The sequence below is a fragment of the Rhea pennata genome, chromosome 1 (assembly GCF_028389875.1).
Source record: "Rhea pennata isolate bPtePen1 chromosome 1, bPtePen1.pri, whole genome shotgun sequence".
Classification (NCBI taxonomy): Eukaryota; Metazoa; Chordata; class Aves; order Rheiformes; family Rheidae; genus Rhea; species Rhea pennata.
In genome coordinates this window covers 14048617-14066552 of record NC_084663.1, presented here as the reverse complement: position 1 = coordinate 14066552, position 17936 = coordinate 14048617, and the positions used below count along the sequence as shown (strand labels likewise).

At 40.8% G+C, this 17936-nt stretch overlaps 1 protein-coding gene across 1 annotated transcript in view; it reads left to right on the top strand.

Moving 5' to 3' along the window:
* Positions 1–17936, top strand: part of RELN (reelin) — a gene marked incomplete at its 5' end in the record, with an annotated part of 298882 nt that overhangs the window by 128468 nt on the left and 152478 nt on the right. The window contains 3 exons of the mRNA XM_062580854.1: positions 4092–4124; positions 5185–5263; positions 13731–13827. Coding sequence (XP_062436838.1) covers positions 4092–4124; positions 5185–5263; positions 13731–13827 — 209 coding nt within the window. The remainder of the gene's footprint in view (positions 1–4091; positions 4125–5184; positions 5264–13730; positions 13828–17936) is intronic.

Sequence of the window (17936 nt, the reverse complement as noted above, 5' to 3'; positions counted from 1 at the left end):
GGAGACTCTTTCTGCTTACCTGTTAGCTATCACTATGTTTTACAGTTTTGATTCTTAACTTTCCATTGATGCCTGGACCATCACCAAATCTCACTTCCCTCCTCATATCCTAGATCTTCTACCACAAATGGGCACTCCTTTCCCACCTCTCTCCTATTTCCCTCCTGTCTTGTTTATCCAAAACAGGCCATACATTTCTATTATTTTAGCAGTTCTTAATTTCCATTAAAATTACATCATCCACAGAAAATTTTAACCTTTTACTCCAAAAGATGCCTTCACTCTGTCTCATCATATTGACACAGAGACCCACAATGATCCCATTGACTTTTGAATTCCCCATTGCTTTCTTCAAGTTTCTCACGCTTCCAGTTTGACTGTGTCCTTTCTCTCTCTGAATCACTTTGTACTGTATGCTTTTTTCCTGTGCTTTCCCTTACCAAAGGGATAGCCTTGCTAGTCCTTGCAAGGCAAATATCCTACATTTCCTTACATTTTCTCTTGTTGTATTTGCTCATGCCTCTTAAATTGTGAACTCTGTTGAGCTCAATTTTTATTATTTGCTTAGTACAATTCATCTGTTGTTAAGTTCTGTATATACCCGTGGTTCTAGTTAAAAATCAAATAACAAATTCATTTATTCTACTTCTTTGAAAAGGAATGTTCTCATTCGAGCTAATATGAATTATGACCCATGCCATATCTATTCTAGATTTGAAACCATCCAAATATGTCTAAGAAGCCTCTAAGAAAGTGAATCATTTTTAAAACACATATTAAGATAACCTTTTCCCCCTCTCTGCCTCAAGAGTTGTATAATCTTTTAAAAAATTGTAAATGTTTTAGTAGCGTATCCTATTTTGCTAGTTTTGTCATGTTATGCAAGAAAGCTCAGTTAGACTTCCAGTCACTTTGTATGGCCTTCTGTACAATCTATATCGGTTAGAAATAGGTGGTCCTTTGAATTGATAAAAAGGTACATCTGAAAATTTTAAACCTACTACAATTAATTTTGTACGATTCTCAATATTTATAATATTTGGGGAAACTTAACTAAAATACTTGAAGGTCAACATTGGGCTGTGTTACAATAAAATATTAAATGTAATAAAAAAATTATTCCTAGGGAGATCAAAGTCTAGGTTCATCATTCATTAAATGGTAACTTCACAGTCTTTTGTCATAATCAGCTGTGGAATTTGAATTACAAATTAGATGGAGGAATTCCTGAGGCAAAAATGCTTGGTTTCTCAGGTAGTGTAGATATTTAGAAAATGTATTCCTTCTCCACATAAACCCATATTTGTAAGAACGACCTTTTGTCAGCATTAAGTGCTTGCCTAATTCTGGCTTTAGGTTCCTAAATGAATGATTAGTAGTACTGCTTTGTCTATGAATAATTTCCTTTATTTCAATTTATTGGCAAGCAATGTGTCATGTCACAAATTTTGTTTTGCAGTACACCGTACATATAACTGAAGAGCCATTTCATTAAAAATACTAGTGTCCCAATTTTATATTCTTTAATCATATAGTAGCTAGCTATATTTCAAACAGCACTGCTGAAGTCAAAGGAATTTGCAAGTTGAAAGACGTCAGGTTAGAGCTATCCTTGTGAATTTTGGTTGAATGCTGAAGTTTTGCAAAATAATTTCAGAAAGTGTCATTAATGTTCAGTGTATCTCAGGCTGGACTGCCTTCCACAGTAAGCCTTTTCCAAAAAAGTAATGCCAAGCAGCCAAAAATGAAGGAAAATCTAGTCTTTCCTTTTCATTTTGAGGTCAGAGGATCTCTCGGTGGGGAGTAAGATCTATTTCAATTGAATTACTCTTGAAGGCTAATGAAATTTGCTCAGGCAGCTAATGATTCTGGTGGTGACCTGGCCTGGTGGCACCATCCTCCTTGGACATGAGCACTAACAGAGCCACTGTTAACCATATCGGTCCTCACAAATCACTTAATCTTTGCTTAATGATGATCTGGAATTAATGAAAAGGGTAAGACAGCTAGAGCACCAGAGACAGCGGTCTTATTTTAAGCCTAACCACTTCTAACATCAAGAGTATTTCAAATCCCATGCCATAATGTACTACTTTTCCTCTACTACCACACAGGCAAAATCCAGAACAGCTGCATTGCTCCATCTGGGAAATGATTCACTTAATCCAGGTTAATCCATTTCTTGTATGCAAAGGGGTTTTAAATCTTGTAGATAAATGTATGGATGCTTCCACGCAGAAAAACGAGGCCTGGGCTGTGAGGGACGAATGCAGTCTCTTCCTGCGCAGGATCAACCACTGCAGCTCGGTGTTATTCTGGAGGAAGTGGCAAGCTTCATCTTGCAATTGGAGCCTTATAGTTCCAGCTTTGAAAAGTAGTGATGAGATGTTTTGGCTGTTGTTAGAGCACGTTGTTGGCATATTTACTGGAAAAGATAGGATGGCTGCTGCCTTTAAGGAATGATCAGATCTTTACATGGATACGTTTCCTATATAAAAACGAGGCAAGGTAGATGCATAAGGAAAAGGATCTTTTCCCTGTCGAACTCCTAAGAATGGCAGCGTTCTGTGCTGCTGTAAAGTTTGCAGTGGTCATTGGCTCATGAGATTGTTTTCAAGGCTGTCTGTATGTGCATAAGGTTATTAGTGTAAAAGCTGACAGTCTTCTAAACTGTAGGTCAGGTAAACCACAGGCATTTCTCTAGGCTAAAGCCAGACTGCTGGCCATCCTTTTCTGATTTGCACATACCTCAAGTGTTCCTTGCTCAGTCTTTACAATCACCAAATTGACATGAGATGTTGCAATTTCATGAGAAAAGTTCATGCCTCCATGCAAACTGAGCATTCAAGGAGAAAGCAGGAAGAGAAAAATAAAATTTTTGAGATTTGTATTGGACTCAGTATTCTAATGATTACCTGTGCAGACTCTACACAGGTTGTTGCATTCATTTTTACATTTATTTTTAATCTGTTTTTAATTTGTCAAATGTTATGACAGAAATTACTTCGTTAAAAAATGAGTAATTATTAAAAGAAACTACTTCAGTAATTTTTGCAATATGCTGTATCAGGAGTCCTGATACAAATTTAGGCCAGTGCCCAACAAGAGACAAAGAATCATCCAATTCTGACTTCAAAAATTTTTTTACTCTTTATTTTGCGTTCTTTTTATCAAAGTACAAAATAGAACTGGAGCTACAGCTACTTGCAGACAAGTTCACTGCTGCCTAGGACCTGCTTATATGCATCCTATTTGCCCCTATGAAAAAGGTGTAAATTACTTTGGGTTAAAGGTGTAAATTACTTTGGGTTAACATCGGGTAAGGATACGGATATAGTAGTTCCCATGGAGTGTCTAGCACACTGTGTAGCCGCCTCCCCCATAACTCCCTCCATGTGCCATCCCTTAAAGATATTCCTGTTTACATTTGTGTAGTGTCCACAAAAATACCCGTTACAAAGTGTTAGTAAAAGACTACTTAATAAAGTTTGTCATTTGTTCATGTCTTTACAACATGCTACTGTTTCTTGGAAGGAAAAGACATCGATTCAGCAGTGCATGTAAAAATGTGCTCAAAAAGAAGCATCTGATTCAGTGGTGTGTTGAGTCAATCCCTTACCTATCGCCCTAGGGAGACTAGGGTTTTTCTTCCCAGCAATACAACTGATAATCCAGTGAAGTATAAATGGTCCAAGTGTGGCATTTTTGCCTCCTGTGGATGTTTCTTTTGTTCAGGCTAATTCCCATTCTCTTAATCAATCTTTAATCTGTTGAATCTTACTCATTAAATTATTTCTAATAATATCTCATAATTCTAGACTACAAGCGTTCTTTCTTACTTTGCTTTTTCTGGCATTCATTTATTATTGATTTATTTTAATTCGAGAATATTTTTCTTTTTCTTTTCTATCACGTTTTTATGATTTTTAATGTGTGCCACATTTTTCGTAACTAAAATGTCTGAATAGTTGACTTAATAGAGTATACACTGTTACAGTCTGTTTTATGCCGAACCGATTTCTGCAGTGCTGTAATTAAGCCGATATTATCACTGAGGATATTCACGTGTTGTGTCTTTCTGTTCTCCGTAGCTCCGACAGAGGCTCCGTTACATCCTCACCTGGGTAGGTGATCTGACATTATTGTTACTGAAACTCCATGGCACTAACTTTATTATAGCAAAAAAAAATCTGTAAGGTCGTATGAAACTGGCTCTTGGGAATTCAAATAAATAAGAGACTCCTACAGCGTGAATTGAATTACATTTAATTCCGATTAGTTGCTTTTTCAGTGTGATTTTCGTTGCCCTTTGTTGGCTTTGAGGCCTCGCAGTGTGAGCAGATCGTGCCGCGGAGCTTTTCTCCCCGGCGTTAGAGGCCGTGTTTGAACCACGACCGGGCGCGCGGGAGAGCGCGTGGGCAGCCGGAGCCGGCCGCCTCGGGGCCCTGGCTCTACCCGCAGAGCAGGCGACAGCCGTCTAGTCCGCGTAATGGGAGGATTCACAGAGCTGTGAAGGGGCTGCGTAGTACAGCTCCAGTACTGGGTCTATTCTTTTTTCTTTTTTTGCCGTATGTAAATGATATAACGAAGTTAGAGGGAAAGCTAGAATCCAAGGCTTCAAGACTAATGGTTAGAAAAAAATTACATAACATTGCTCACACTTACTTCATATTCCATAACTGACCTGCCTTTTGCTCCCAATTCCACTGAGAACAGCTGAGAAATTCTAATGAACTCAAGGATTTTTGCCTAAGAGTTATCAAAATCGAGCCCCTGACTATCAGAAATGTAATATACCCATTGGGGCGTCTCACCCCTCCTTGTGCCAGCCTGGCTAAATCCTGGAGTTAGAGGCATTTTTCTGAACATTCGGAACAGCTAGCGATTTGGAGCAAAAGGTCTTCGGACATTCATGTATATTCAATGATTGCATCTTTTAATAGTTATTACACTTTGCCAATAGATAGGAGATTCCTTAATTCTATGTGCTACTGTGAGCCAGAGTAAGTGAAAAAATTTTTAAATGAGAAAACCCTACTTTAGGCACTAGCATATTTAAAGCTGATTTTTTCCTTTAACGTTACATTACTTTAGCTCTAGGTGAGGCAGCATGTTGTCAGAGCTAGGAGGCACACCGGATGATTATACCAGGGTTTTTCAAACCGCACTTTCTCTTCCTTTCAGCTGAAATGCACAGTGACAGCGTTATTTTACGAGATGACTTTGACTCTTATCACCAGCAAGAGTTGAATCCTAATATGTGGTAAGTTTCCCACTACTGCTTCCTTTTATATAAAACATTTTCCTTACTGTAATGAGCATTTGTATGATACTAAAGCATAGATACGTCAGCTCACTTTGAGGTATCCTTAAGTGTGTCTTTGCTCTACTGGGACCTAAATACACTAGTTAAATTAATTGATTGATTAATGGCTAAATGACTAATGGCTAAGAGAAATTTTAAGGCCATTGAAGTAAGTGGCAAATTCTCACTGACTTTAAAGTTTTGAATTAATCCACCAATAGAATGAAGGAATAAAACTCAGTGAACATTTCTGTATGCAAATGTTGATTTCTTGAAAACAAACGTTTTCATGGAAATGGTTCATTTGAATGAATTTCAAGAATCAAACTTTATATTTTCAATGATTTTTTTTCATTTCTTGCTCATATAGCATGTATTTATGGAAAAACTGTAGTAAAATCTCAATTTAAATTGAAATCAAATGTTTTCAAATTGTCCAAAATAAAAATTCCACTAGAATTAAATACCTCTATCTAATTTTCAGTTGCTGAATATGTTTAAGATTGGTTTTCTTTTCTTTCTTTTATTTTTTCCTTTTTTGATGTGAAGGCAAACATTTTCAAAAGCCTTTTATTGTATTGGAGAGGAAGAGTGCTCCCTGCCAAGCTCTATACAGCATCTCCTAATTCCTAGGTTATTTCATTCAACAGGATTCCTGATTAGAGGTCAGGCATACTGTCAAAATCAATGTTTGAAATAGAAAGTACAGGTCGTTATTATTGCTTAGCCAATGATTTTCAAACAAACTATCACAGTGACAGAACAGCATAATGTATATCTTTAGCAAAGGAGGAAGTTACAGACCTTGCACAGTAAAAAAGTGATACTATTCTGCATAGTGAATATGTCTACTAACCATTCTATACACAAGCACATTGATCAGTCTTCATATGAAGTTGTTCAAAGCTGGAGTTTCTTTTTCCTTTTTTCTTTTCTTTTTTTTTTTTTTTTTTTTTTTTTTTGTATGGGATCATTACTGACTTCTTTACTCTTTCCTATCCCTTTTCATAAATATATCTCATTTTACTGATTTACTTCCTACAAGTCACAGAAATATTTTGATCTCATCTAGTTAAATTTTTGACAAGCTATTCCACAGCTTTTAATTTGTTGCTCAGCAATTACATTTGTTCTACTTGCATTTGTTTATTAAGAATATTTATGTTCTGTGAAATCTGACTTCGTTTTCCTTCTTACTAAGGCCAGGCAGTTTTCCTTCTGGACAGTTCTTTCACAGTTTCACCATAAGCAAAACATCTCATGTAAAAAGATTGCTGTTTATGGAATTTTGGGGACATTTTTTCTTTCACACATACTTATGATGATACTTTTTAATATGTGACTACTATTTTCCTCTTTTTATTCCTTTTGTAAGATCTCTTTAAATGTTTTTCTGGACAGATGCATTAAGGACCTGGAATACTCTAATAAAAAAAACCTCTTTCTTTATGGGAATGAATAGATCAAGGCCTCTTAATGGGCTACAGAATAGCTGCCAAGGTAGATAGCTTTAGCAGCAGTGTGTTAAATGGACTTGAGTGGAAAGAAATGAGAGGAGGCATTATTTCCCTGCAGATGTCTCATAACTCACAGAGGGCCTGTCTGTTGGGAGCCTCCATAATTTATTTATCCATTGCTCTCTTATCTTTAAATTCATCATTGCTTTTTTAGAAGCCTCAGCAGAGAAATTTCAGGCTAAAAAAGCCACCAGTCTCCTATTCCCTTTGTTCCTGAGATTTGGTCCTCCTAGAATAACCTTGACCCACCTTGATCGGTGGGTCAGTGCACAGGGAAGCGTGTGCCAGGGCAACACGTTCTGCTGGAGTAGAGTCCTAAAATTCATTGCAGTCCTGAGACAGTCCTGTAATAACACCAGAAAACCAATACTTTCAGCAGTGCTAAATAGAAGTGGAGCACAAATAAAAGAAAACTATAATAAGGTGTCAGGAGCTTTTCTGCATAAAGGATCTCTTCAGTGAAGACCCGCTTAGTGGCAGCGAGCTCATTCTCATTTGATTGTCTAGTGGGAGTAAAATCAGGGATTATTAAGAGTTTACGCCATCCACCCTAAAATTGCATTTTTCCCCTTGGCAGCTGCTAAGATCCTGCCTTTATCACAAACAATTGCTGTAACTGCTAGAGCAGGATTTCCAGCCCTGTTCTTTCCCTGATTTGCTTTGCTCGGAGTGTGGCAGCAGCTGCCTCGTGTGCAGACGCTCCAGTGGTGGCTACTCACTAGGGGCCAGTTCAACTAAGCCACTCTAATAATTTCTGAAGCCATTATTTGTGTAAAGATGAAAAGAGGGGTATCTGTATTTTCTTGTGGCCTATTCTTCCCAAATCCTATATAACAATGCTGGCTTCTATGTGATCGATATTGTCCCACTCCTCCTGATCCCCTTTTTGGCATGAGCAGCTAATGCCAGAGATGTACGGTCCAAGTGTGCAACCAGGGCATTTTATAGGTTATGTGTGTGTCTAATTTTATGAGTCCCAGCAGAGCCAGAATGTGTTACTCCATCGCTGGGGGAAGCCTCACATCAGATAACTATTTTGCACAAGGGCACTATATGATTTCAAGAGTGACTGCCTGTTTTTTTATTGATTTCTGTTCTTTCAAATGCATTAGAAGACACATCCCAGCGACCATCTGTTTAGTCAGGGGCTCGCAGGAGGACAGTAGGAGTGCTGCAAGCTGAGGAGAAAGGAATGGTTGCGTTGGGCACCCTTATAAACAGAAAAATCACAGGAGCTGTGTATGGGTTCCTCATCTAAATAACAAATTAGTAAAAGAGATTTTAAAAAAAAAGGAATTGCTAACATAGGTAAGGAAGAGAGGAGAGAAGGCTTCAGCAGGAAAGGAGACACCAGGAGAAGGAAGGAGCAGGGAGGATTTTTGTGCTGGGAATGCAGGAGCTGGAACTTGTCTTACCACTGATCTCAGTTGCTCAGGAGTCAGCCACCATGAGGATTTTCTCAAGTAGTGCTGGTTTTTATATTCTTTTCTTCCAGGGTGTAATCATGCAAGAAGGTGACTATTTCTAAAGCTAAGCACAGATTTCCTCATTTCTTGCTTCTCATTTGCCACTTTCTTTACAAAGATCCCTCCTCTTTGTAAATCAGACATGCTCTGCACATTAGCAAATATCCACCATTGCACATTAGCAGGTATCCACCATACAGGTGCTAGGTGGTCCATAAGACATGTTGAAAGCTGGCTGGGGTGTATTAGTTCGGAAAGCCGAGCACCACTGCTGATTTCCTCTATAGGGAAAGGACGTCTGCATCATGCACTACTTGTCTCACAAATGCTGGGAGCCTTTGCATTGAAGAGCCCTGCTTTCTTAGCCTTTATGGGAGGTAAGGCTTATTCCTACTCTTTTTGAAGGCAGGACTGCACATTAGGGAAGGACCAGCTTCTTGAAATTTTATTTGCTTTCTGAGGTTCAAACACTTACTTTGTACCAGCAGTAGAGAAGGGGGAATTTTCTCGTTTTGTTCAACTTCTCTGAAACTCATTTAGTCTGTGCCTTGGGAGAGAAAAGACCATGGAATGGCTGCATGAGGAAAGGCCACATATGGGTAGTATTTGGAAGAGGTCACAGGGTGCCTGGTTTTGTAATCCTCTTGCCTCCGTGTAGCCTCAAAAAAGTTACTAGAGAAGAGTATTAAAAAGGTGCTATATAACAACTAAAACAGGCCAAACAAGTACATATCCAGAAAAATATTATGTTTAATCTTACAAGAAATTATTTAATATCAGAAGAAAATGGGAAAAAAGATGCATAAGTTAGTAAAGAAGAGATGCTGATGTCAGTATATGTTTCGGTATAACACACTTCCTTTTTAAGAGCAGGACTGTAGACAAGAGTCTACTAGATTCAGTACATTTCAAAAGGGAAGATTTTGCTGGCTGAACTCCAGCAGCTCTCCTTCCCAGCTTGCTACCATGCTTCATCTCAAAGCCCATCAGCACTCCAAACAGCAATCACTTAAAGAAGAAATACTCTTCAAAGATGACATAAAGAAAAGCTGAATATATAAAACCAATCAGTAAGAAATAGTTTCCATCACTTATTCATAGCCTATGAGAAATGAAGAGGTACAGTGGTATTTCCAGTGTCAGAGGTGGATGAAAGCTTTGAGAAAGGAGAGAAAAGTCCTAAAGGGTTTTCCAAATTGCACTAAAACTGCAGAATTAAACTTCAGAAAGATTTATGTTTAAAAATCACTTGGCAGCTTGAGATGTTTATCTTCTTTATAGTCTGGACGTCACAAAAGACATCAGTCAATATAACGTCCGCAAACTAAGGTACTGTAGAGGGAAACAAGATGACAAATAGCGATGAGGAAACAGCAGATGTTTCCCCTTCAGCAAAGTGCAGGGCAATAACAGACAGAGGTGGGACTCTAACTCAGAGATGAGAACGATGGCAGATCTTTGGAGGAGACATCTAGATGAATATGACACGTCAACAGGGCAGCGAGTACCAGCCACGAAGAGAAAGCTGAAGTGATTCCAATATGCTAAGTAAAGCCTTTAGACTGAGCAGGTGAAAAAGAACGTAAAAAGCTGAACCTAACTAGGGCAATTAATACTCTCTTCTGTCTGTATGAATGGGAAGGGAATTAATTTCACTGTCTGCATCAGGACAGGAGCAAATTGAATTGTTTCTAAACACATATGATGGCGATGATCTAGGAACAACTGATCAATTATCTTGCTGTTCATGCACTCTGGTCATGCTACTGAGCAATTTCTTGTCACAAGTAATTCATTTCAAAGAGAGTGCAAAGGTTTGAATCAGGATTACCAACAGTCGTCCAATTAGAAGAAGAGCATGCCTGGATTTCCAGAACGCTTCACGTTCATAGGCCACATTACAGAAGTAGAACAGGTGCAGATGTAGAGTAGAATCATTTTATATTCCTTGAAATATGCAAAATACGAAATTAAAATACGTCTTGGATTATGTAGCATGTCCACCTAAGAGTGTGTAAGTATTCCCCATATACAATTAATAGGCAGTTTTCCTGCTCTGTTGGTCTCTCTACATATATCAAGAATTTAGGCAAATGTTTAGTCATAAAACCCCCAAATTTAGGAGCAGGTAAAGAAAGTAATGCTCATTCTGCATTGTCAGAATCCTGTGAAATTCCCAAGTGCTCTTCTTCCTGTTCCTGTGTTCTTCAGCTGTCAGAGTTTAGGGATCAAGTGAAATTCAGATAGAGATGAAACCAAGTTTCACTTCTGTGCTTTCTCTTAAAGTATATTTTTGTTCACACATGCACTCTCTTCTTGTCCTATATTGAAAAATGATATTGTGGGCCAACTGTGGCTCACAAAAATAACTTGAGTACTAACTCAGTAAAGTCAATAGCAACTACTTTTTACCTTATTTCAGGGTTTAATTTTTCTATGTACAACCAAAATACTAAATACTATCCATGTGAATTGCTGAAGGAGTTTAGTGACACGTTCATACAGAAAAGAGCTTTAGGATTCTTTACAACTTCTCACTTTGTTTGGGGAAGTGGAACTGAAATTAACCTCAAGAATAAATCAAAATAAGGGCACAGTCTGGAAAGTGGAAAAGAGGCATTCATCCTGGACTTCTGTAATGGACTTAGCCTTAGGAAAGCCAGCCCCGTGCTAAATTGACCCAGGGCCAACTGAAGAGCCCCAAAATAACAAGTGTAATAAATTATTCACCACATCTATGCATCAGAAAACCTAACATCAATCACTCAGCGCAGCTTAACACTCGTGAACCTGCAGGGTATTGTGTTCTGCGCGGAGTTAACCCGTTCTGCAAAACGGTCAGCCGCAGTTTACCGCCCTGGAAAACCCTCCCGGGGCCGGCGGGCGGGAAGCAGACCGCAACGTAGATAAATGCGCACTTCAAACGTTCTCCTAAGCGTGTTTTCTACCCGCTGCTGGGATTGGCGGCGGCCACCCTCCCTCCCGCGCTCGGGCCCCCGGGCCCCTGCGAAGGCAGCGCCGGCCGGGCCGCGGGCTCTCGGGCGCTCGCGAGAGGAGTAGTGCTGCTCCGAGCAGCTTGCAAAAAGACTCACGGAGGTTTAACGCAACACGTATTAACGAGAAGACAGACAAGCGATATAAATTAGGAAAAGAGGTGAAAAAAGGAAGGACGTTTGTACAGGGATGTCTATAAGACAGATCCGATGAACTATCATATATGTCTATCACATACGTTGACAACATGTCATTATCTTCTTGGGATTTCTTGCAAGATAAGTCATCAGAAAATTAACCGTGGAAGGAAAAGAGAACACACAAACCTTCGTAGACTGTTAAACTGCCGCTGGGCTCTAGGTGTGTGTTTTGGCGGCGTGAAAAGTCGGAAAAGGTGGCCAAGCGTGAGGCGCTCCGAGTGGGTGAAGCCAAAGAAATCGCTGCCCGGACACCCCTTACGTAAGCCCGAGGTACGTCCATTACACCTACAAGTCTAAAAATACCCGCTATCAAAGTCCAGGCAGAAATCAGCCAGCGATGACAAGGGCTGGAGCGAGTCCAGCGCTGCTCACAGCGGGGCTCTTTCGGGAGCAAACGTCTTGCATTCGACGCTAAAGCTCAGTTTGGGCGGCCGAGGACGCGGCGGCTGAGGCCAGGCTGGGGCCGCTCGTCAGGGCGCTCGGAGCGTCTCCGCGGTTCTCTGCAGTCTTCTGCTCGCACGGAAAGCTGCTACGCTGACCCTGACGTCTTGCTGTTCGGCAGCCAGGCTGCATGTGAGGTCCTGCGTGTCAAATTAAGAAGTGTCTGGCGGGGAGAGAGGTGTAATTAATTAGCCCCGTAGCACTCGGCCGACTCCTGAGATTTTCTTCATATCTTTCCCCCTCCAATTTGGAAAGAGCAGCAACACTCTGTTATCAGGAATATGGAATATGACAAATAGAAATAGCCTGTTATTCATAAAGTAGCAGCAAGAAATGTGTTTAAAATTGTCTCTGGGAAACATCTTACTGTCTAACATATGTGTGACTTCTGAATACTCTTCCTTCCTTTCTTCACCTCTGTTTTGAAGAGAGAAGTTGCCTAGTAACTGCATAAACGAGCTGCCAGAGCTGAGTTGCTCCCCGTAATACCGAGGGAGCCCTCGCCCTCGTGCCCTTCGCGCCGCCACGCAGGACTCGCTTCCCGCGCGGTGGTGGCGGAGCCGGGAGAGCTCAGGAGGCGGCCGCGCGCCAGCCCGGGAGCACCTTCGCAAGGCCTCCTCTGCCGCGAGCCCCCGCGGGTGGTGAGCTGCGGACAGTGCCGGTGCCGGGCCCCTCTTCGTGCCCGGTTTCGGGTGGACTCTCCAGTGAATGAGCCCACAAGGAGGATCTCCTCTGGGCAGGAACCCAAACCCCACCAGGAAGACAGGTCTCCTCACCTGGAAGGCAGACCTTAGACAGGAGAAGTCCTGCCTGCTGTGGTGCCACCTCCCTGTCCTGTTCACTGCCATGGCCTCGCAGGCACAAGGAGGTCAAGGTTTCAAAACCTTCTGCAGTGTCTCCACCTACTCCCATCTGGAGGGTGCTGGGGTTGTCCTGAGGAGCTGGGGAGCTGTGCTGAGGCTTAGCCCTGTGCCAGATCTGCTCCATCCCCTGCCAGCAGCACCTGAGGGTGATAGAGGGCAGAGGACAGGCTGTGTGGCACTGGGGTTCTCAGGAGCCACCATCTACTGATGACGTGGAGCTTCATGGTTTTCTGTCCCAACCTGAGCAGTGTGCTCAGTTTGCTCTGCTCGTTTGCCTGGATGAGGTTTCTGCTATTGCTGAGGGATGATGGTGGAGCCAAAGTTTCAGAGGAGCTGGGAATGATTCTGGGAAGCTGGGGGCGATGACATGGCTGACAGCAGGCCATGATGCTGAGGGCTCGTGCCCAGTTGTTTCAGGGAGTTTTGCAAACTTGGAATGCTTCTGAATTACCTGTTGTACCTGTGATCTTAACTGTCATCATAAAGTCACTTAACAACACTGATTTATTTGTACTCCCAGACTGATCTTAGCCACTTCTCTTGAGCTATTTGTAAAGTAACTCTACAACAATGGTTTTATATATGATAAATTAAATGTGTAGTAAAACTTTTAGAACTGTAGGATAAATATATACAAGAGTCCAACCTGATTTCCCTTAGTGTGATGTTTTGCAGTCAGCAACCAGGGACACTCCTTCTGAGCGCTGTGGGGGGACTGTGAGCAGTGAGCAAGAAAATATTCACAAGGTCCTTCCTCAGGAGGCAGCTCTGGTGCGTCAAACATACAGTTGCCCGACCTTTACATGCTGCACTGTGATAGCAAAACAGTCCAGTTCATCTGAGCACCAAAATTTAACAATCTTGTTTTACGGTTTGCAAGCCTGATATCATCTCAATGTGCAGTTTCTATTTTCCATTTTGAATCTGTTCTGTTCTTCCCGCAGGTCTGAATGTAGCAACTGTGAGGTTGGGGAGCAGTGCGGTGTGATTATGCACGGCAGTGCCGTCACTTTCTGTGAGCCATATGGTCCAAGGGAATTGGTAAGTGAATATTGGCTTGTCTGCATGGGACCTGGGACTGCAGACTTTGAATTCAGACTGCATCAGCTGCAGAGATGTCAGTGCGCTTTGAATGTTTGGTGTTCAGCTGAGCAGCTCTTGAGCAAGGCAATAATGCCATAGAATAGCATTCCCGTGTTTTCAACTATAGATGTTAACCTAAAATTATCACAATGTTTTGCATGCTGTTTATCAGTAGAAAAAGGAAAAGCTCTTGATCCAGCATGCCTACAAATTATGTAAAATGTTTGCAAAAGACAGGAAAGGCAAGGAAACAGAAGTGTGTTTTTCAACTGGCATCATTCTCCTTTTCTTTCCGACAATGAAATAAAAACAAGGTTCATTTTTCTCATCTTATTTAATTAGCTGTGTCCTGTTTTTTGTTGTTGCTGTTGACAAATGTTAATTTGGTTGTAAAACATCACTTGTGAATAATGCATCTTACAGACTTAAATGCAGCCTGGAGCAAGCACCTGCCAGTCTCAGAAAAGTGTATGTAACAAATTAAATCATGATGAAGGTGACAATATTAATTTCATTTGGGTGTAGTTTGGTTGTAAAATTACCATAAGAAACAACATGGTGTAATTTGCATTAACTCGGGATCATCTGGGTGTGGAGAATGAATTGAAAGACACATAAGCAATGGCCACATCCCACGGCTGGCCCTAGGCAGCGAGCTGCAAGGATATAAATAAAATGATCGGGGGGTTGAGAAAGGACCGAAAAATTGAAAGACCAACTCAACGCCTGCGTAATTCAAAATTAATTTTCGTATTCTCAGGTCTTCTGAGTGGAGGGAGAGGTTGATTAGGTTTCTAGAGCTGTTTAAAGAGGGTGCATGGGAGAGGGGCCCACGTCAAACAGAAGTTTTGGCCTGGCATGTTCTCTTCATTTCAGACGCTGCAAGTTCTTTTATCAGGATCAATTTTACACCCTTAATTGAAAGTGAAATTCCACCAACACAGTGTAGTTATGGCTGCTGTGGAACTGGAAGTTATAAACACATTTAAAACTAATTCATAGGTTTTATGGATACAGAACATCAGCGGTTTCACTTACAGCCGATGCCAGCAGGGGAATCCTGGTAGTGATGCTGAACGGCCTCTCTGCTGCTTTGAATCCTGTTTGAATGTGCTCTGCTTCATTAGCTGCCTTGAGAAAAGATGTATTGTTTTGTATTTATAAATTTATATTTACTTGCAAAAATGAGGCAACACAACTTGGATATTTCCCTCAATTTTTTACTCTTTTTCACTTGTGTTATTGAGCCTAGGAAATACTTCTTGAAAAAACATCTATTGTAAATAGATAGCAAATCCAAAGTCCCAGATATGAAGGTTTTAAAATGTCACTGATTAGCTGTCTTCTCCCTGCTGATATGTAATTTAGACTATCCTCAGTAATTGCAAATTGGCTTCAAAATCCAGGGTTGGACTGTAGTTGTCATGTTACCGTGTGGTAATATAGCACTACGATAGCATCAGGGACTTGGAAAGATTTATTCTGATGCCAAAGTGGTGTGATTAAATAATCAGCTTACAAATCATCATGCTTATGAGCAGCTAGCAGCCTTATAATGAAAGTGTTTATAAATATTGTGGCAGTGTTGCAGGAAAACCAAATCCTTACGAAGGAGCATGCTAATGGTTTAACATTATGGACGATCACAGGACAGCGTCCAAGCCAGAGCTCTGACCTATTTTTATTTTTGAGTACAGACATAGGTTTAAATTCCAGTTTTCCTAAATCTAGCTTCTTTCTGATTCCTAGTCATGTTTCAACTATTGCAGAATAAATCTCTTCATGTCACAAATTTTAAAACCTATTTCACTTCTCCAGTCTTTAGGCTTTTTATTCTGTCACCTCTGCTGTTTGAGCTCCATTCTGTCCCTGTGTGAAATACCTTTGAAATCTCCGTTCCTGTCCGTGGCTCTATTATTGCTTTAAAATACTGAGTCAAGAAGAGTTAAATCTGCAAAATGTAGTAAATCGATAACAGTGGCAGCTACTGGTTTGCTTCCTTGACCTCTCTCTCCTCTCTGACTCCCAGTAGCTGTCTGCTACTGCAGACGGAGGGTTTTCAATGCCAACTATCTATGTTTGTTGGTGAGAATTTACCACAGGAAAAATCCTGGAGAGATTTATAGCTTCAGAGGTGTTGCAAGCAGAGGAAAATAGCTACTTAAAACTCCTAAACATCCTAGAAAAAGTAGGTTTCCCTATCTGCAGTATTTGAACTTAGTAATCCTTTGCAGAGCTTTACAGAAAGTTCTTAGAATTTTTTCCCCACCAAAGGTGTTAAATGGATAAATCGCAACACAGTCTCTTTTAATTCTCTGTGAACACCCCTTCTGAGATATCTGATACATTTAATTTCTTGGTGATATGAGCCACTGAACATTGATAAAGGGTTTCATTTTTAAATTAGAACTTGCATAACATAATTAATTGCATGTAAACCAATATAATAGCTACTCATAACTCAAGTCAGAATGTACTTTATTATTTGGCATGATAAATGTGATACCTAATACTGAATCAATCCCGACAGAATTGACATAGATAGAGAAGTGAACGTATTTTCAAAGGAGTTATGTAAAAGCAGTTTCCCTATTTTTGTTTAAGAAATAAAAGTGTCTATTAGGAATATTCTGAAGGGAGGAAAACTATATTTTCAGTAACCATTATGTGCAGATAAGGCCAGATTTTCAGAGAGTTTTTAAAGCTGTTGTCTGACATGATTGAGAAGCCTTTGGAATCTGTCCTGCTGAATCTATCTTCATTCACAGATCATTAAGAGCTGTGATAAATCTCCTAAATTTGCATGTGCCCTCCTAAGGCACATGTAGTCTTGTTATCAGATTATCTTCAGTGCATTTTGAGAAAGATCACATTCATTAACGTTTGTAAGTTCCACTCTGTATGTAATATGTATGTACAAAACAAACAAAACACACCAAAAACTGCTGCCCAAACAAGCAGTTTCCTGGACACCTTTCTTCCCCTCAGTGGAGCAAAGAAACCAGAGACCTGACTGCTGTTAATTTTGCCCTTCGCAGGTCTGCAGAAAGATGCTCTGATACCACAGCAATGGTATCAGGGCATAAAAACCACCAGCACATGCCCAGGGATCTATTTGCAGGTCTCAGTTGGTTCTTGCAAAGGCATAATTTCACAGATACCTTAAACCAACACATGCTGGTGCTGGAAGAGATCCTGTCCTCTTGCTTCTGCACTGTTTCTTGTTCCAGCCTCAAGAGCCTGTATCCATAGGAGCCCCAGGGGGGCACATGGGCAGCCACGCCAGAAAAGTAATCCAGCCTAAAACCCATTTGCAAAGGAAAAAGGCAATTAGTTTAACTCCAGGCAGTCCTTCAGGCTGATGTAACATGCATCCACACAACTGCTTGTGTTAGCACATGGGAGGGTGTGGAGGCAGAGCTGAGGTGAGGGTTAGGGTTAGGGTTAGGGTTAGGGTTAGGGCTGGGGAAGCGCCGGGTTGCTTCTGGCACAGGTAGCGCCAGTCTCCTCCGGGAACTTGGGCTGCAGCTTCCTGAGGTCCACAGTGCTACCTCCTCAGCTCCTGATCTTCTCTGACACAGGAATCAATTACTTTGCAAGTGAAAAGTGGACACAAGTCCAGGTCATTGGTGGAACCATGACTATAGTAGCAACACTGGCCTATTTTCAACATCGTATTACCATGCTCTGTTTGTTTCTGAGAGGCTGCTAATGTCAGTGCCCTAAGACTAAGAGTTTATTATTCAGAATATACATTTCATTATGCACATACATTCTGTACATACATTTGCAAAGATATGGAAATTCGTCTGAAAGTCTCCAAAGATAGAAAAGCCTATACAGGTAACTGAGAGGTACCACTTGTGTCACTGTCGTAATAAGTCAGAAAGCACTCATATTTAGCACTAGTTTTTGTTCTGTCATGCAGTAGCACACAGGGCAATGATGGAGTTCAGACATGAAGGAGAATTATCTCCATTTTCTCATGTTTATCTACCTTTTTTTTTAAGAAAATAATAGATAAGAGATTAAACGATCAGGAATGCTTGATAAGCAAAGAAACTGTG